General features: G+C 40.4%; 2 protein-coding genes across 3 annotated transcripts in view; one reads left to right on the top strand and one right to left on the bottom strand.

Annotated features, from left to right (window-relative positions):
- Positions 1-11,950, bottom strand: part of ASZ1 (ankyrin repeat, SAM and basic leucine zipper domain containing 1) — a 41,882-nt gene extending 29,932 nt beyond the window's left edge. For both annotated transcript variants that reach the window (XM_086610671.1, XM_086610672.1), the window contains exons 1-4: positions 11,846-11,950; positions 10,151-10,247; positions 3,545-3,667; positions 285-396 (exon numbers count right to left, since the gene is read on the bottom strand). In XM_086610671.1, the coding sequence (XP_086466797.1) occupies positions 285-396; positions 3,545-3,667; positions 10,151-10,247; positions 11,846-11,950 (437 nt within the window). The remainder of the gene's footprint in view (positions 1-284; positions 397-3,544; positions 3,668-10,150; positions 10,248-11,845) is intronic.
- CFTR (CF transmembrane conductance regulator) overlaps positions 11,949-21,041 on the top strand; it is a 118,927-nt gene continuing 109,834 nt past the window's right edge. The window contains 1 exon segment of the mRNA XM_086609914.1: positions 11,949-12,115. Coding sequence (XP_086466040.1) covers positions 11,949-12,115 — 167 coding nt within the window.

The raw sequence follows: 21,041 nt of genomic DNA, 5'->3' as shown, positions 1-21,041 counted from the left end.
GTATTAAGGTTAGTTTTTATCTTGTAAATTTACATCTTGTTCAGCTGAGGAACATACTTAAATTTGATAAAACTGACCATAGTTTTTATTTACTCAAATGAATGACTGTATTGGGAGAAATAAGTATCTGGACATCAATCCTTCCTTACACAGATAGCAGCAAAGTTACAAAAAGCTAATGAAGTACATGTCATCTTAATCAACAACAGCTAGGTCTATAAAGATGTCTCTGTATATTAATATTAAATTTTATGCTGTATTCACAGACGTGGGTTTTTTAGTACCTGCAAGTAAGGTTAGGGTCAGCATTCCTTGACAGAAGCAGCTCTACAGTCTTCAAGATGTTTTCCTCTGAAGCATGTGCAGTACATGCTGCCATCAGCACAGTGTATTGATCTGTTTTGAAACTTGCAGTTAGAGAATTGCATATGTAAATGTAAATACCACGCTAATCCAGGAGTTCCTTTAAAAGTCTTTACATTTGCTAGAGTTGTTAATCACTCTAAAATATTTAGAAAAGGATAAGAAAATTGTTTTATTTTTCCAGTGAAAGTTATTAGAATTATCAGGTAAGACAAAGGCATCTGAGGAGAGAAGAATACTCAGAAAGATGAGAGTGAATGGCAGCCATAGAGCATCTATCCCTACTGACGTTTAGGATACTTCTTAGGTACCCCAAAAAACCAGTAGGAACTTAACTATATATATACACTTGTTTCTCAAATCTTGTTCCAAACCAGTAGATTCACTCCCTGCTCCTCCCCACCTCTCCCCAAAACACAGTCAAGGGAAGAAACAGCTTACAGAAGTTAACTGCAATGAATAAAAAAGTGCAGGAAATGTATTATAAACACATAGCAACATCAATTTTAGGCAGAACAGAGGCCCATACAAGGGACAGTTGAAGTAACAAGGCTTTATTATAGGGCTTAAAGATAAGGGAGTAAGTTTACTCAAACCAGACTCAACCGGTGCAGCAGTGGCAGGAGGAGGATTAAAAATATGGTTTCAGATGTGGATTTAAAGAATCTACACAGTCTATAAAGATTCATCAGGAGGAACGAGCAATCAGCTCCAAAGCCAGCTGAGTGTTACATGCCACCTTTGCTCACAAACCAGAACTGTACACCACTGCTGTTTGCCTGCAGAACAGGGGAGATCTCCTTTCCCATGGTTCTCCTAGAGAGATGTGGGAAGCATCACACCTCTAGGACCTTAGTTAGTTGACCCTAGAGTCAATTGGAAGACTGTCATCTGAATAACTACTCGTTTCACTTATTGCACAAACTTGTTGACAAGTTCAAACATGCCTTCAACAATTTGGTTTAATACGTATAATTTTAGCTGTACGTACTTCAGACCATACCATGAAGTGTTACAACATATATTCTAACTTCCTTGTAGAAATTTTAAGACCATGTATATACTAACACCTTTATTCTTCAACTGAGGTCAGGTTTTATTATATTTAAACACGAGAAGTTTGTTACGTACTTTACTACCCTCTGCTCTGCTTTATTTCTCACCACTTCTTGTCCCCCATCCCTCCAACCAAAGACCTTAGTTTTGCAATAAATTTATGGTTTTTTAATATACCATCTTTTTATTTTCAACTACCTCATGTAGAAGTTCTAACACACATAAAACAGTATGTTAAATGAAAAATTAAGTTTCAGATAGTTACTTAAACTCCTGAATAGTAAGCAATTAACATTTCAGTAAGCTACTTGATACACTGACAGATTTTTACTCAAAATGTTTAACCTGGTTATCAATAAGAACATGATGGAAAGATGGCAGGACTTTGAACAAAGGTAGTGATAAGCACCATTAATCTGGGAACGACATTTAGAAGGAACCTGTCGTTTTATTTGTATCCAGTAATTCAGGTAGTGATAAAGAGTGGGAAATTCATTTCTGTTAGCCTGCCTACAGCTCATACCTGTGAACAAGAGAAGAAGGTGAAGAAATGCTTTAGAATTCTCAGGTTTCTCTTTTGAAGAGAAAAACTAGTACAAAACTGCAAAAAAAAGATTAGTTCAGCTTAGCTGAAAAACCCAGAAGAACCAGTGAACTTACTCCTCAAAGAAGCTGCATGCTGACCTCAGCATGTAGTGAATGCCACATTCGTTCCTTGTTCTTCACAACTACTGAAAAGGGTACAATTAAGTAACCACTTACAAAGAATGACAGTGATTAACATTATAGCTATTATTAGGACCATAAGCATTATAGGATAATTAATATAGGATCACTTATGTTGTTGCTTGCTGATGTAAAAAAAGCAGCAGGATTGCTGGCGTTTAGTATCACTTTAGGATGGCACAGCTTTACTGAACACATGTGGCCTGACCTGAATTAAAGACTTGCAAGACTGTTCCTGGCTGAACAGCACTCTGCTGTGCGTGTGCCCTAGCTACTGTTTCCCTACACAGACTAACAGCTAAACAAGCTGAGAAACCTGATCCCAGCAAGCTGTCACTTAGGGCAAACACACTTGGTCACACACTGAAAAACTGCCATGCATACTGGTTAACTGGTCAGCCGAAACTGCTGCCCACAGCAGTTTCTGCCCCATTTACAGCTCTCCGCAGCCATAAACAAGAAACAGGTATAAGTTGCAGGCAGCTACATGGAAGTTCTGTGAGGTTGGCTCCAAGGACAATAATTCGAGGGCATGTTTGCTTTTGGTGTAGGCAACCTACTCTAATCTCATACCCTGATCAGCTGCTAAGAAGTTCAAGAAAATTTTCAGAGCCAGATTTGTACCACCTGCATTTGTCTACTACTACTACAAACATCAACAAGTTACCAGAAAATAAGATTGCTGCCTTTGTGTACTTAAGAGTATCGTGTGTTGCACCAGTCTCTTCTGTATTGCAACGTCTTTTCTTGAACTTGGATAAATCTTCCAACACAATGAAAGAGGAAAATAACTATCGTTTAAGTAGGAAAAAGTTATTACTATGCCATAAAAATTGACAGAGGAATAGATATTACTTAGAAGCTTCACTGAATTCTTGCAGAAAAAAGTGATCTAGCAATACACTGAAGAATAGTTTTCACTTAGAAAAATTGCGGTCTAGTTTTAGAGAAGTCCACATTAGTTTCCCATGAACTGTTGTTTAGGATTCTAGCTGGTTTCTGCATGTACATACATCATAACAGGATCAAATAAAGGAAGTTTTAACTCTACAACTTTATGTTAAAATTACTGAACAAGTATTTGTTGTAAAATAAATAATAAAAAAAAACTTTTAAAAAAAGTACTCGGGGTTTTGGGGGCTGGGCGGGGGGGCGGAGAAGGAGAAGAAACAATGAGAGAGAAAGAACAAGAAAACCCATCAATTGAATCCAGATCAGTTCCAAGAACACAATTTTTACTTTAAAACTACTACTTCTACTTTAAAGTAGAAAAGGCTAGACTAGGTCCCAGTTCCACTGTGAACTTTGATTTTTTTCCCTATATATGTAAAAAGAGAATAAGGATAGGACAGTGTCTGGTACTAAGCATTATTGGCCAGTATTTTCATCCACATCTTACCTATTTCAAAACATGCATTAGCACCTCTGTCCAAAAGAAGACGCACTACTGCAAAGTCAGCCACACTGGCAGCACACATCAGGGGAGTCCATCCAAACTGGAAGCTAGATTCTATGCTTATACCTGTCAAAATTTAAGATACGAAAATCATAAAACTACACGACAATAAACATGCATTTTATAAACCTTACTCTTGATATCTATCACGATAAAGGTTACACACTGCGTTTAGTCCTAGGGAGAGAAGTCTCTTATACCATTTTCATTTTTTTAAATACACCTTCATCTAGAATACCGAAAAATAACTTTTAGAACTGACATCAAGGAAGCTCAGTTCTCAATCCAAGAAGTTAAGCACCACAGAGAGACTACCTTTAAAAAAAAAAACAAGTAATAAGTTTAGTTGCAAACATAATTTCAGAAAAGTGCACAGAATCTCTGTTTTCTTCACTTATGTGCAATAGCTTTCTTCAATCAAAATAAAAAAATTTCATTCTTGCCAAGCCAAGTGGACTGCTGTGGAAGCAACTTGCTTGTCAGGCTATTAAGGTCATATTGACAAGGGTTTTCCTGCTTCACAGCTCCTTCTATTCTCTGTATTGCAAGACAGTTAACTAGCAGATACTAGTTTTGCATTCAGTTCTAACAAAATATTACTTCGATAGAAAGAAGAAATAGAAGATTCAGTCACAATCACTAGATTTGTTTGCTACTCTTCACAACAGCCACATCTTCCTTTGTGACTAGAAGTAAGCTTGTCAGACAGCCCTCCCAAATTCACCAGATACCAGACTGAGATACTCATCTGGCAACTTTCAAATAAAAATTTCTATAAATTTTTGCAATAAGAGGAATCATCATTCCTTCAATCCTTCCTCAAATATTACTTCCTTCATTACAGTTTCCATCAGCTGGTTCCATACTAGTCCAACAGTGATTATGGATAATCAAAAAAATTTCTTTGCAAGAGACGGCTCTGAAAAAAACCCCAAAACTGTCCTAAGAAATTCATGACAGTCAAACTACATGCATACTCTTGCACGTAAAATGTGCGTTTACTTTCCCTGTCTTGGCAGTTTGTCAAAGACGTGCTCAGTGTAGCAACATAAAGTCATCAAAGCTGAGGGAGTAACAGGTCACTGCTCTGGGATTGACTCTTCAACTGCTTAAGATCACTATAGTTGCAGAAGTGATCAGTAAAGAGGTAAGATTCAAGGAACGCCAGGCACTGAAGCACTCTAACACCTCTAACACCTGCAAGCTACAGAATTTATGATCAAATCTTCATTGTAATGCACACATACTAGCTGCAGTCCTTAATGTCACAGCATGCCAGTTTGTCTGCAGCACACAAAACGTTTCATTGAAGCCCACAGCCCAGTTCTACAAGGGGAGCCAGCAAGTGTCTGTCCCTTAGCAGTCATATCTGAACTCCCTTGTAGACAAGTCACTTAAAGAATTTAGAAAGTTTGATATCCAACAGCCCACTGAAGTAACATTAGCAGGAGATGAATACCAGAAAGCTGGCACTCTGTCAGCTTTAAGAAGTCCCTTTTCCTCTGAAGAATAAAAGCAGCCCATGTAACTAGAGCTCCCATCTAGAGCTTTTCATTTTAATACCTATCTGAACACTAGTGACAAAAGGTCTATTTGGCAGGCATATAGAGACTTATTAAAACTCTTGAGAAAATATTTTGCTGGCTGCTTTCTTTACATGTATAGCAGACAGTGTCTGCCACGATGCTGGTGCTTCTTCTAAGTTTTAGAAGCAGAAAGTTTCTTCTTGGCAATGGAAATGTCAAAAGTTTTGTTACAGCTTGCTTGTCCTGCATGGTCTCCTGCCATCTTTGTAGTGACCACCTTGAAGTACCACGCAGTGTGAAAGTCACAACACAAACCAGCTAGAGTCTCAGAGGAAGACAAAGAAAGGACAACTAAAAGTAACAGTCATGTTGCTTCCTGGTTGCATGGTTATAGGAGCTGTTGACTGAACCAGAAACGTCTTCCTTTGGTTACTACTTGGACTCTCTCACTACATGAGCTGTTCTTCAAGTAAGCAGTGTTAGTTTAGCATTTAAAAAGTCCTGTAAGACAATGGTGAAACCCAGAAATCTTTTAGTGAAAAATCAGGCCAGATCCAACAGCCAGAAAGGTGAAGCTGCTGCAGCTCCACACCCTCAAGGCCAACCAGTACCAATGCTGAGTATGTATTCCCACACATATACACCCCTGGCCACACCAATCAACACAGAGAGACAGAACACTCACATGAACACAGACAGGACCGATGGTCTCATCCTGCTCCCCTTTAAGATAGATATATCTCCTCCATCTTGCTGGCATCACAGACACATGGGCCTCTGACTGCTGGTCCCACTCCTGGGGCTGGCACATCCTTTCACTCACTTCAGTCTCTGCAGTTGCTGGCACCCAGGCACAAGGGCCCTATCACAGCCCTGGGAGTCCCTTCCTCTGAGTTTGTAATTAGGGTTCCTACACGCTCTTGGGCCTCTCTGCACCTCTGGGCTTGTGGAGATGGGCCTGTGATGGGCTGATGGCTTTCATGACAGGCCTAGGAGGAGCTGTGGCACAGTATTTTTTGGGGTCCCTCACCTGCCATTGTCCCTCTGTGTTCCTTTGTGGGCCTGAGCAGAGGAGTTTTTCAGTCACATAACCTCAAGGATTATGTCTAGGAGGCAAACCAGAAACTACATTCTTTCTTACAATCTGAGTTACAGACAACTTTTCTCCTCTTTAACCAGGAATGGGGAGAAATATGTTCTGGCCCTAGACATGCTCTACAGCAGAAACTACATGAAGCATGTGAATAATGGCGAAGCAAATGAACAGCAAAGAAAGAATGATGTTCTTTCTATGTTTACTACAGTTTCTCTGCTATATCATTTTGATATTTTGGTGACTGTGGCTAATAAAAATTATAGTAGAAAGGCTGTTTTTATACAGAAAAATATAACCTCAAATTCAAAAAGCTTAACAAGGTAATGCCTGAAGAACTACAATCGATGTCTACATACAGCTTTTTATGTTAAATAATTCCATGTTTGACACCAAAAAAAATCATGTCTTGAAAGACTTTCACTTAGTTTAAGAACAGCTCTTGGTATTGGAAACCATTCGCGTTCAGACCCAATTTATCTGAGGGAAGAGTTCTAAAATGCTTGATTCTATAAGACTTCTCTCTAATATTGATTGTATTGTATTGAAGTATTGATTTCTTTTAAGTCTGTCAGCACTTCGTGCTGTGGTTCCACAACACCTGAAACCTGAGTTAAATCAGAGCTGCTGATGTCTCCCACTGCTGGGCCAGCTATGGTTCTCATCTGACTCAGGGTTCAGAGTCTTAAGCTGTCTGAAAAATTATTCACATGCCTCCTCCCTGCCCCCCAAAGTTTACTACTATTTACTGTCTTTTACTACTCGTTCCCTGAGCTGGCTCACAAAACATTAGACGAGTTTCAGCACTCATGCAAAGACCATGTCGTGGTTTTTGGACTGAGGGTCGAGACAAGAACCGAAAAAGGGAGCACCCACCAAACATGGTCTCGGGCAAAACATGACTCAGGCTTTCTTCATAAACCGGAACAATTTATTAACAGTTACTTAACAAAAGACAAAGGGGACGAAACCGGTTACTTGAGAGGAGAAAAGAGGAAAACAAGGCCCGATCTTAAAACAACACCTCCCCACCCCCTATTTTCCTTTCGTTCCTGGCTCTGCCTTCCCCCCAGCGGCACAGGGGGACAGGGAATGGGGGAGTACAGGTCAGTTCATCCATGTTGTTCACTGCCGCTCCTTTCTTAAAGGAGGAGGAGTCTTTACACCATTTTTCCCTTGCTTCGGTGGATCCCCTACTCACAAAGAAAAAGTCCCCAAACTTTTCCAAAGTAAGTCCTGCCCGCAGGATTGCAATCCTTCCCCATGGATCGCACCAGCTCGGGCTTTACCAGTCTCGGCCTCTTAGGGAGCTGCTGCCACTCGCGTCGGCGTGGGTCGTCCCACGGTCTCCAGATGCCTCCACGACCTCGTCGTGCATTCCATGCCCCATTATCAACAGTACCTGGTCGCGCATCCCCTGCTCCACGACCTCTCCCGGGCTCAGGCATCTCCCTCCCGACGTGGGTTTCTCCACGGGCCACGAGTGGGTCGCTGCTCTGCCGAGTACACCCTGGCTGCAGGGGGGCCGCCTGCCATCTCACACCGATTTGCAAGGGAAGCCTCAGCTCCAGTACACCTCCTCCTGCTCCATCTTTGCTGACCCGGTCGTTGTGGTTGTCTTCTCTTAGATATTAATCCTCTCTGGGGAAGCTCGGCCCGGCGGGCACCCCGGGAGTGGGGCGCTTACCGAGTCCCCCATGCGGCTCCCCCGGCGCCATCTTGAGCACATGGCGCCGGCCCGGGCCTGGGCAACCGCCCGGCCGGGAGCCGGGAGCGAGGGCAGCGCCCTCCTGCTCTCTCCTCGCTCCTGAGCAAAAAGCCCCTTTCCCGCCCCTTTGTCCCAACTTAAATAGGGCAATTCGCAGAGGCGCCGATTTGGCTCAACCTCCCCCGGGGGGGATGGGACTCAGGTCTGGTGGCACAGGGAGCAAATCCCCTCCTCTGCCACCAGAACACCCCCCCACACATCAAACTATCACAGACCAGAAAGAGGATGTGACTGTAGCTACATCTTTGATCAGCCTAAACTGTCATGAGGTCATAACTTTTCATTTCATTTCATTTGAAGAAGGTAAACACATGAATTATATAGTGTTAAGTATTTTACTCCCAAAGCAGACCAAAATGCCAAAGTCACCCTTGAACTGGCTACTTGCTTGCACTACTGTTTGTGACACACGTTTCAGAAACTTGTTCTTATTATGTTGACATTTTATAGGAAGAGTAAGAGAAGACATTGTGCTTGTCCATCTCCTAAAGGAGCTCTGCGAAACTGCCTCAGCACCAAAGATTCTTAAAGCAATGGCTAATCAAGTCAGAAGACATGTTCTCGTTCTACCTGAAGGAAGGGCCACAACCGTTGCTAGGAAATCCACTTCCAACACAAACCCTGAGTTTGGTCGAGTGCTGATAGCAAGCCTCCTACAAGCTCTGCTGAACATACACTAAAGGCAACTTTGGAGGCAAAGATTTAATCTGACTGAGCACCAATCCTCTGAAAGACAATGTTAACTTTCTTCAGAAACACCTCCCTGTTAGAGGCATTGTGTTCCACTGCTCTGCAGGGACAGTACTGGATAGGTCAAAAATTATTGTTAATTGTATTTTTAGAAAATAACAGATTCTCTTATGATACTGCCTTGTGCATTTGAGGGGATAGGGCACTAGACCACAGGAATCTTCGGCTTGACCTTGCGCTCTTACAGATACCCATTGTCATGTTCCAACAACACAGAACTGCTCATTATGTGGCAGGCATCGACACAGAAAGTGAACTATTCCTGTTTTGACTGAAAGACAAGCAAATAAAAATGGACAGCTGTAACAAAACAATTAAGGAATCTGATGCACAGACATCCCTAAAAACTCTACCTATAAATAAGAATGTATTTTCTCAAAGCAAGACAGAAGATAAGATGTATTTCACTCATTATTACACCTCTGTGTTTCAGCCTGTGCAATAGTTTTTACTTAAAAAGAAAACCATTTCCCCACTGTAGTGAGAAACAGTCCTCTTCCAAAAGGGCAAGTAATGTCATTGCTTTAAAACTCAGAAAAACCCATAGCTAACTAGGAAACTACTTTCTGCCAGCCATAAGATAGATTTTCCTCAGAGAACAAGCTCTTGGCTACTATATTCTGCTTGCTTGCCCAAGCAGAACTTCCTGACAATTATCACTAGGCAGGTCAACTCAGCTATGCAGTTTTTGATTGCCCTGGATGCTTCAGTAAGTGATACAACCCTCCTAACACTGAATAACAGAAACACATTACAGACAAATGCTGAGTAAGAGAACAGGGAGAAAGACTTTTAGTGTTTACACAAACTACTTTTAGTGACAAATGCCACATAAACCCCATTAGACCTTTCAGAATTGCAAAAATCTTTGTCCAGCTGATGTTGCCAAGACAGCAGTATTACACAGGGTGCATACCAGAAACTTCACAGTGCTGTGAAAAAAAAAAGGAATTCCCAAACTGAGGGGGAATTAAAACAAAAAAAGTCAGCCTCCCCTTCCTGTCCACCTCCCAGCAACCTTCAACACCAAAGAAAGACCAACCACTGAATTCTCACTCTCAATTTAAACCACTTCAAATTCAGTGTTTTCAAATTAGTATTTTCAGGTCAAAAATGCATCTGAAAACAAGAGAGCACCTTATTTCATAGTTCATACATCATAGTTTTCTAAGTTTTCAGGGCTCCTGACTGACGAAAAAATATGAATTAGAAGGAATTTGCTGGAATACTGTATTCTGAGTCACTGAAAAAGTAATTTCATCTTTAAAATAGGAGTTCATATTATGTACTGGAAACATTCACATATTCCTACATGCATGCGACACACTATTTTGAAATCAGAAACTTCGAAGCTTCAGAATTCTTGTCAAGCTCAATTAAAAATATTCAACTTAATAACTGACTTTCCTCACCGGAGTTTAAGAGTTCTTCAATTAATGACACATCCCCACGAAACAGAGCCTTCTTTAACGCTTCACTCTTATCCTCCTGCAACATTTGATCCAACTGCTGAATAAGCAAACAAAAGTTAAGTCGAAAGCTAGTAACTGTTTCAAGGTAAAAACTACAGCTTGATTTCAGTAGAAGAGCGCTAATGATCTCTGTAAGGACGAAGCAAAGGAGGTGGCGAGGAGTAAAGTAAAACTTGCCTGCTTCCATCTCTGTAGACCTGCTTATGGTCTACCGTAAAACAGAAGTTTTAAAATTCACTTTTCAGAAAGGTTCCATTCTCTGAAAATGTAAATACCGCTTTTCTCAACAGACCTGCTATCCTCCTATGCTGCTCTCCGTTTTTCTTAATTATATTTGATTTCATTTAAGAGTCTTTTTCATCTTTTGCTGCTAGAAAAATGTTGCAACACATTTCTGTACCTTTTTTTGTACATTTCACGTGCTGCAAAGCACAGCATTAAAAATGTATCTATCAGACATAGAAGTTCAAGTTTGCAGCAACGGGGCTCAATGACCAGCTGTCTGGCTTAATACAGCATGAATCCACTGCTGGAAAGGGTTACTGTTCCTCTTTCTTCCTACTCCTGTGGTGGCAGAGGTATTTCTGTTGCTGCATCATAAATGATTTGGCTAAAAAATGCTCTTACCAAAAGACTAGTTTATGCATCAGAGAGCTGGCTGATTCAAGTTCCTTTAAACAGCATCAGAGATTTGTTCTCTATTAAAGCTGCAGATGCAGTTGAAGATTGCTACTGGCATTTATCTAGATTATACAACACACTTACATACACTGATTAAGTGCAGGACTATTCACTAGTTTATTTGCAGACAAAACTGAGTATGGAAAGAAGAGAAGTCCTATTTCATGACAAGTTTTGAAGTCATAGCATGAGAACTCAGAATTATACAATTTTCCCCAGCACCTTGTGGTATATCTTTCCAACAACTTTTGCAGAGATTCTAATAGGTGCTTAGCGTCTAGAAAACCAAAGGTGAGAAACAGATAATATAATAATTCGGCCTTATTTTTGTTCTACTCAACCAACAATTTCCAAAGAACACATCTCTTTGCACAGGAACCTGAAAAACTGACTATAACCTTTAGTAAGAGTACTGCAAGTATTCAGCTACTTCCATTTTCCAGTTCCAGCCATGAGACAAACTGAGGGCTAAAAATCCTTGCAGAATCTCCCTCTGTCTCACACTATCAGACGCATTACGCTTATTAGATACAATAAAATCGCTTAAGTCTTCATGTTAGCAAGAACATGTTAGTTAGACAAGTCAGCATGTCTTAACACAAAGATTTAAGACAGAAAGCAGCTCTAGAGGCCTTTGCTCGCTTTCAAGTTTATTCTCATGTTGAAACAGTGACTAGGGTCTGTTATTAAAGAGGAGACAAGTGTTCAAAACAAACATTAAGGTTTTATGTGAGAAGACGACCCTCCTCAATTTAGGTTTTCTTTACCCCTCGATTGAGGGTACACCGCCATTACCCGGCGGAGGCACCGGCCGCAGCCCCTCCGAGGCCGCGCTCCTCAGTGAGACCCACCGAGCCGCGCTCCCCGGCCGGCTCCACCTCCCTCTCGCCACCCCACCCTGAGGCCGCCGGGCCGCAGCTCGAAGGCGCCGGGAGCGGAGAGCCTTATCCCTACCTGCGGCTCATGCCGCACCACACCGATATCCCAGCCATCCTCGTCGCTGTCGCCGTCCTCGTCGCCGCCCGCCACGACGCGGGACCCCCAGTGCGCGGCGGCCATGGCGCAGGGCTCCGCGCGCGCCGTCTCCGCGAGGCGCCTGCAGGTCACGTGGCCCGCGGCGGCCGCGACGCTTTCCCGCGCACGAGGGCTGGGCGGCGCCGGGCGCGTGCAGGGGCTGTGGCGGCCGCCGGCGGCGGCAGCGGGCAGCGGGCTCCGCAGAGCGCTGTGAGCGACCGGTTCTGGGCGAGGCAGCTGTGGTTTGTGAGGTGAAGGGGACAGCCCAGTCCGCGCCGGTGATGGCGTTGCAGTGTCAGACGAAAGAAGCCGGTGAAACTGAAGGTTGTGAGCATACGGGAAGGTAACGTGTCTTACCAGTGGCTCAGCTGTTCTGTGAGGTGTTAGGGAACGCGGCAGGGCCGTGCGTGACGGTGTCTCTCTCGAGCTGTGACTGGTTCATGTGTGTAAACCCAGGGTGGAAGATAAAGTTTTCTCTCTTTAGTGTCTGTCATCATTAATACCCCCTTAAAATGCCACCTGACCTCATAGCAGTCAGTTACACTGCGTATGTTTATGCGCGCGTGCTGTTACGTAGCCAAAGCCTACGGTGGTGACAGTTACACAGAGAAAGTTGAACAGCAACCGTACATAATGAGATAAACTTTCACCCCACTCCTTCCCACCTGGGTATATATGGGCGTTACTTTCAATTTTGAAATTGTGGTTAGATGATGTTCTAATGACAGATAACAATGTCTCATCCGTCACAAGGTTCACGTGAAACTCTTTGAAGAACAGATGAGAAAACAACATCCTGTCTTTCGTCCACAGGCAAAACTACTCTTTGAGCTCATTGCACACCTTGCCCCAGTCTGAAATGAATTTGGTCTTCCCCGGAACGAAAGAGAACAGAAGGGAAAAAGTCTGGTCTTGGAGAAGAGGCAAGTGCTAGTACGGAATGGTGAGTGTAGTCCTTGTTCCCATAAAAATGTAATTTTTGGGAAGTTCATTTTAACAAAAATTTCACTTGTCTTAATCAGGTAGCTGCAAAGCATTTGTTCCTTTTTTGTTTTGCTTTTTTTTTTTGGTGCAATGCAGTGTGTAAGGCAATTTTTACTATGTTAGGAATTTTCAGGTTAGCTAGAGCTGTGCTTAGAACATACTAAGTGCTATAAAAATTGCACTTATTAAAAAAAAAAACATGGTCCGCATATTTCAAGTTTTTAACAGCTGTTTTTTCTGGATTTTAGTGGCTTGTCTCTAAAATATGACAAACTACTTACATAAAAGTATTATGAAAGTCAGGTTATTAACAATGAGGAACTCTGTTAAAACTAGCTGAATGTTTTAAATGAACTCACATGAAAGAAACTTCCAGTTCTGGAAGCTTGATAGAAATGCAAAAACGTTTTCTTTCACACAGCCTCGCTAGAACAAAAGATGCTAAAATTGAGTCAACTGTAATACATACCTCTGTATAAAGGCTTAGCTTTATGTGCTTATTTTGAATTTACCTTCAAATATTAAAGGCCTATTTAAATTGGTTTAATAATGAAAATAGAACATTTACTGGATATAATAATTAAACATTTCTTTAGCCATGTCAGTTCTTATAAAATTCTAACTTTTATTCTCAGAGTTTTCAGTTTTCTGATCACTGCCCTGAAGATTTCTTGTGTCACTTTCTGCCTGCAGAAGAAAAGTAGAATTTACAGCATTGTCATCTAGCCTCTTTCTATCTATGAGTCTCCTACTCTTCAACATTATAGTCTCCATATCCAGGGTCAAGCTTCCATGATACTCTTTGTTTGGCTCTGCTGTATTACAGTACATGGGCTTGCTAGTAGAATTTGTATCCCTAGCTTCTGAACTCTAAAGACAACTGAGCATGACTTTTTACAGTTGGCCTGATGCAGTGCAAGAGAGTTGTTTCTAACTGGTGATGGTACTATCTCTAGATTCCTTATTTTTATATGCTACCAATCGTTTAGTATTTGACAACTGTGATTTACTTGTCCTGGTTCAGGTTTCAAAGTTTGAGATCAGTTGGGGCTTTTTTTCCTTCCCTTTTCTCTGCGCCATCTCATGTACAATTTAGAATGTCACAACAAACACTTGAAATGCAACCTGCATGCTGCTGCTTTGCTCAAAGGCCACCTCACTTTAAAATGGTCACCTTCAGTTGCAGGCCTGATAGTCCCTAGTACTACCAAAAAGCCCCTTTCAAAATCTCACAGTTTAGAAGAGCCTTGCAGCCAGTGTACCTGACAGCTGTTTGAGATGTGAGCATGCTGATCGCGCAGAAGTTGATAGCAGGTGGGATCTCTCCTTGTGTGTTTGCTAGGAACTGTAAATCAGACATTATTGTTGATGTGGACTCTCCCTCTTCTTTTTCACGTTGTTCTTACTCCAGTTCATTTGTGACCTTGAAGTCTGTCTTCATTTTTCAGCTAAGCAGACTCTTTGTTTTGGTTGACAGTATGGTAAGTGCTGGCTGTCATCCATATTTGCCAAATATCAGTTTGCTTTTACTTACTCTGGTAGGAGCAGTTCCCAACATCTTCTCCTCATTGCTTAGCGGTACTTATTTTAAATGCAGGAGGCAATTATAGAATGGCTCAAGCTGGGAAGACATCTCAGAATAATTTCCTGTATCACAAGGGGCATCAGAACAAGCACTGAAAGCCGGCTCTAAAATAAATACCTAATCTGTGTGCAGCTTAGCTCCGTGTACTTGCATGTCAGCCTATACTGAACATACCTGTTAAAAATACAGTGAATAGTAAGGATAGCAATCACTGGATGTAGTAAATAACAGTTTTCTTCTAAGAACCTATTTTGCTCTGAATAATAGAACTTCCTTAATACACTTTCTGTCTGTCTTCAGCCACCCTCCTTGCTGGCCGTAATTGCATTTAGACTTCAGCTTACTTTTATTCATCAGCTGACTTTTCATCTTGTCTCATTACTTCTGGTATTAAATAGATTTCGTTAGTTGTCTGAATTTCTTCTGTATTTTTGTCTAATATTTAAGGACTTTGACATTGGGAAAGTAATGTTCTTGGGAGGAGAAGCAGAACTGGTAAACGTGTCAAGAGAATGACTCCGCAAACCGTAACTACTGCAGTAACCTTCTACTAACAACACAGCAGCTAATACTTTAGAGGTTTAACAGCAATAGCATTTTAGTGGAATTCTACGTAGTTCTCTATGACAGCTACTAGTTTGAGTAACAGTCTATGCCCTTTCAGTATTTTTCTTATGTAATTTTTATCAGAGGTAACATTACTTAGAGTAAAAACTCAGTGATTCTTTATCTTAATTTTAGCTAGATACTGCTTTGACAAAGCTTGAACCGATCCTTTTCATGTTCTCCTAATGTATTCATGCATAGGAGGAAAGAAGTCCTTGTACAAGCAATGGGCACTCCAGGAAGAAGGGACTTAGTAATCGTAGGAGGTTTTCATTCCCAGAGAGATTTAGTAGCTGTGGGTCTAGTGAGTTGACAAATCACCAGTAAATTTTCAGCTGGGGTATTGTGAAGTACCAGCTGTTCCATGGTTAAGGGCTGGACATCATACAGGAATTTGCATAATTTGCGAAAAATCCCATAAAGTGGCATGGGTGATTGCAATTTTACAGGCACATTCATGAAACAAATGGGAAACAAAGTACTTCATAGTAGTTTAAGTTGTCCTGGATGAATTTTCAGCTGACTTGTATATACCTGTAGCATCTCTTATTTTTAAGGTATTTCAAGGATAAAGAAGGGCTAATATTACAAACTTTCACTCCAGACTGTGAGGCATTTATTCTGTTAAAAGCACTGATGTGATCTGTGTCCTTTCTCTGATCTGTGAAATCACTCTTTGTGTTACACCAGTTTTAGTTTTGCCATCCAGAAATTTTGTTATGAACTGCTGCACTACAGCAAATTGAGTTATTCATAGTTATTTCAGTCGTTGTTCTAATGGACTTACAGTAGATGGAAAGCATTTAATTTCAGCTGTTTTGCTTCTGATAATTCATTTTTTACAGCTGTATTCATCCTGACCACTTTGCCAAATCTCTCTGGATAGAACATGATGTAAAACTTTCAATCTGCTGCCAAAAGCTTGAGTATAAATTGCATACCAACTGTTTTCGTGTTCATAAAATTTATTTTCTGGTAGAAGCCTTAAACCATTGTCAAAATGGAACCACTTAGTAGGGAATTCATGGGCGTGGTGTAAACTTGAGTCCTTTTCAGGACCTTCTAGGTGCCAGTGTTGTGAAAATATCTCTTACTATCATAGTGATGTACAAAAAAGCCTGTAACAAGAATTAGGATTTTGAAGATAATTTCTTTTTTTTTTTCCATGTAACCTAGAAGCTTTGGTCTGTATAGCAAGTCCGTGTCAGAATAATTCCTGCTATTACTAGATGCATCCTCTCTGTTAAAATTTCCTCATTCCTCCACTATCTCTACTCTGTTCTACACTATTTCATCCACTTAATTTTGACTGGCAGTACTCCCACTTCGTTATCATGTTGCTGAATGGTGAGTACCTTCTTGTTTCAGCCCGTTCACTCTCTGCTAATCCTCAGGCAGCCACTTCCAATAGTAGTGCCTGTCTCTTAGAAACTCAAATGTTTGAGTATACTAATGGCTGTTTATATGATCAAGTGGTGCTTTGAACTTTCTACTCCCATTTACCTTTTATTCTGATAAATCACTTTATCTTGTCACTTTTATCAAGATTGAAGGTTATCCAGATATTTCAGTATATTCACATAAATAATATTTTTCTTAGTTGCCACATTCTTATTTCACTATGACCAGTTCAAAAGGAATATAGCTTTTTGGAAAAGGGACTGAATCAAAAGCTCTTTTTGCTTTATCATGTTTGGTGTTGTGTGTTTTTTTTATTTTCTTGGCAAAACATGCAATCTAATTGTCATTTTTGCATACTGGACTGCCTTGCCATCGTAGGTTTACCACGAGATATTAAGTCTCTGATTATCTCATATTTTTATGGCTGCTGGGGCTGCTCATCAGTAGTCTGTGGGCATTGTGACAACTCCCACACATATACTGTCTTCTTGGACTTGTTTTGCTTGAGTTTATTAAGTCATGATGGTGATTTCCATTGTGGTTTGTGATGCTTGCTCTCCAAAGTAATACTACTGGTTCAGAGCTCCTAAAACTTCACTTCCTCTCCTTCAGCTTCTCTTCTGAGAGGAACTGTTCAGCCCCTCACTGAATTCCTAGGATGCGCTAACTGGACTTTGCTACTGATTCATTTTATCTCATGCATCTCTTCCAGCAAAGTCAGCATCTCCTTTATATCTGCTTCAAGCTCTTCTCTTCAAAGGTATTTGTGATACTGTCCACATCCCCAGTAGTATGAACTAAAATTGTTAAAAATGCCAACATTTGGAGCATGAGAACATGCTCTGTGGGCAAAACGTCCAAAGATGTTGCACCGTTTTCCAGCTGTCTTATACTTGTGTTCTTATGCTACTCTCCAAACTTGTCCAGAAGTGTCTAACTGTGGAAGAGACTCTTATGATCGTTTCTGGGTGTTCTTTCACAGCTGACCCAATAACAGGAAGCCATAAGACTTGCTTATTGACCAGGTGGGAGCAGTTATGCACAAGGGATACCCTGACTGTTCAGCTACCTGTCTAAAGCAATGACTGTTGAGATTGCAGAGGAAGGTTGCTTCCCTTTAGAATTTTCCCTAGTATTTAAATGGCCAGAGTCTCGCTTCTTGTGTGCCCATATTGAATCATGTTGTTACATAAGATCCTATACGTGTATCTGCATCTTTTTCTCCCTAGGTCTCTAACCACTGATATATCTCCTTAATTCAAGTTGCTGTTGCTATAGATATAATGATTCCCTTGTTACAAAACCCTTTTATTAGTCTCATTAGTTTCAGCACGTGAAATCTCAGGGTTATCAACAGGCACTAATATATTAAAAACTGTACCTCCGTTATGCAGCAAAATCCTTAGCAGTTCCTGTCTACTTTGATACTGTAAAAATGCCTTGAATCTTAGTCATCCTGTACACCCTAACTGTTCAGGTTATCAAAGATATGATTTATTCTCTGTTAATGCAGATGTAGAAGCTGCCAAAACAGCTGTTTGCTCTAGATTTCTTTCTCATAACGCTGTTCTACAAAACTTCTCTTGCACTAAACTTGTGGAATCCCAGTTGCCTGACTATAAGGCTCTGCAATGAACAAGTTTACTTCTGTCCCATATAATTCCTTCCTATTCTTCTCCTTGAAATACCCATTCCTTTAACCAGATCATCCAAACTATCATGGAATACATCTGAAATCCAGATGTATATGGAGGAAAAGTGGGGCCATGTGGCTTGCGCTATGATCCATGATCATAGATTTCCTTGGCCACATGAGCCAATCGTAACAAACCTCCAATTAACCCCTTGACTAATTTTCTGTAAATTTGGCAGTGAGCTCAGACTCAAGTCTGAGTTTCAAATAGGTGAGTTTTTGTAAGAGGCAAACGTCCCTCTGTGAGTTGAGCCACTTTCAGGTACGTAGCCTAATAGTCAAGAGCATTGTCTCCCCACTGGGCTACTGCATCGTTTGTTAGTATCTCTACTTAAAAGCATATGTTAAGTAGCCTTATTTTGGTTACCACTTGACATTATGTTAAAAGAGACATTGAGACATATTGAATAACGTCATGGGAATAGTATTACAATATGGATGTAGTCTCACATTCAATACAAGTGGACAAGTGATGTATTATAACTTGGAGAAAAGAAGGGAGTGGTGATTTTCTGTGATGGAGACCTATTTCTCTAATGTTGTTGCTGTATACCAGTTGGTCCTATCAGTGGGATGTTTCTCTGCAATAACTTCACAGTCATTGCTTTTAACAGAAAAACAGTCCTTTGCTTATCTGGGATACCACTCTATAGTAGTCTTTTTCCACCCTTGTAATCCACTATTGTCCTAAATTTTGTGAATTGTATTCCCGGGCTAAATAATTTGTTGTCTTCTCCCATAGAATTTGAAAAAAACAACAACAACAAAAACCACCAAAAACAACACCAGAAAAAACAATAAAAATTTTTAAGTGCTTTAAGCTTTAATATTTTTTTGATCAAGTACTTGTTCCTTCAGAAAAGTTTTATGTTTTCCACATAATTCAATGAATTTGATTTTGGAGGGGAGAGCAAAAATGCCCTTCCTCTATTTCCAGTTACAGCTACTTACTGAATGGCTCATTATATCACAACATCTAAAATCCTTTTTTTTCCCCCTGTGGGTTGGCAATTCCTAGCCATTTGTTTTTATGCTGCTTATGGCAGTTGCTTGTTTACATCTGGAGTTTAGGCATCAAAAGTTTTAGTTGATGATCCTGTGTAAATGGCAGACGTTCTACCAAACGCACAAAGTATATGTTTGGTGCTGAAGTTCAATATTCTGACCTTTGTTAAAATCATTGGATGCAACAGTGTTAGAGAGCACTGGCAAGCTGGTGGAATTCCCATCCAGCAGTAGCAAACTTACGCAGTTTGTTGTCGTAGTTTACCTCATTCTTGACTTAATAGGATTAACTTGCAGCAGTGACATGGAATTCTTACTATTGTTATAATCTAGAAGAACAGACACAAGACAGTGTGCTTTAAATCTTATTTTCCTGGGAAGTTGAAATTTCAGCTGAGTGTCAGGGTATCTAATTTGTGATTCTGAATTCAGGAAAGTCCTTAAGAACTGAATGGTCCTAGCAAGGCTCTTTTTTTGTTTGTTTGGTTTGTTTTTTGGTTTGTTTGACTTTCTACCTGTCTGGTTTTTGTTATCGGGAGTGAGCTGGGCAGGTTTAGATACAGATGATAATATAATTAAAGACTGTATCATAATGCTGTGGGGAAAAAAATACAAAATAAAGGATTTCAGATTGTTTTTTGACTTTTGTCTTTGCAGTGCTCCATATTTAACATAATAGGTTTTAGAAGTGTTTGTATTCTAGTTCTTACTAGGTTTGGAATTTTTCAAAGTTAAGCACTGTATATCCAAATAGTAAAATTAAGTCTAAAGACTTCAGCAGAGATACAAATACAGTGCTCTCTCACCTTGGTTTTACCTGGTCTGCGTCCCTGTTTATTCCTACTTTTAACCATCCTTTCCATCCCAGCTCTGAAGAACAAGGCATGCTATTTTACTCTCTTCTTTGCATGAGAGAGTCTATCACCTCTCCGGTTGATCTTGCTTAATGTTACCAGGAGCTAAAAGCATCACAGCAAGAAAGGAAGCTAAGTTAATTATACAATACCCATCAAGTCTCCACATAGACTTATCCAAAGGAGGAAAAAGACAAGGTAGGGAAGGAAAGGAAGCTGGTCTTTGTACTGAGGTAATGTTTGATTTCTACCAAGCTGAGGGCAGAGGAGGTTCCATATGTCAGGAGGAGATGAGGAGGCCAGTGGACAAGGCAGGCTCTTGTGCAGCTCAGTAGTACTGGCTATTTGGAAGAGCTTTTGAGAGTTTCTCTGTTTTGTAACAAGTAATCTCTTTTTTCTTGAGCCCTCTGTTACATTAGTAACTAACAAATTAGAAGAAAGGTGAATTCATGTAAGCAACTTCTAACGTGTTTCCTTTCCTTGTTTATTTTTTTTCCCTTTTTTTTCAATCTCTTCATTTCTTGTGATGAGACTGCTGCAAAACAGTTTTGATAGGGCTTTTGGAAACAAACAATAAGTCATGTTTATGGATAAAAACAGGAGATGAATCTCTAGGCATTGCTTTAGCTAAAATAAGGTCAGATTGGTACATTAAGAATGGAATTTTTATGTTTTACGGAGCTGTGTTTATACTGAACTGAGAAGGCCTTTACACACTGAATCTTTAAAAAGAAAAAGGACTAAAAAAAGTAAAATATTGAAAATATATTTAAAAAAATGTTCACTAGATTGTGATGATAGGAATAGTATGGCAGTGTGGAGTAGAAGCAAATAGGAACTGAGTCTGCCGCAGTAGACAATCTTTTTCTATTTCAAATGCTTGCAGTGCTGTAAATATTTACAGAAAGCCAGTTGCATGGTGGTTAAATGTTTCCATCATTCCACAATAACTTTTTCTGGAAAATATATATAGTTCATGCTGAAGTTGTAGTGTTATATGCTTAGTAC

Source organism: Tauraco erythrolophus, chromosome 4 (genome assembly GCF_009769465.1).
Source record: "Tauraco erythrolophus isolate bTauEry1 chromosome 4, bTauEry1.pri, whole genome shotgun sequence".
Taxonomy (NCBI): domain Eukaryota; kingdom Metazoa; phylum Chordata; class Aves; order Musophagiformes; family Musophagidae; genus Tauraco; species Tauraco erythrolophus.
The sequence above is the reverse complement of the archived record's forward strand: the minus strand, read 5'-3'. Positions and strand labels throughout refer to the sequence as shown.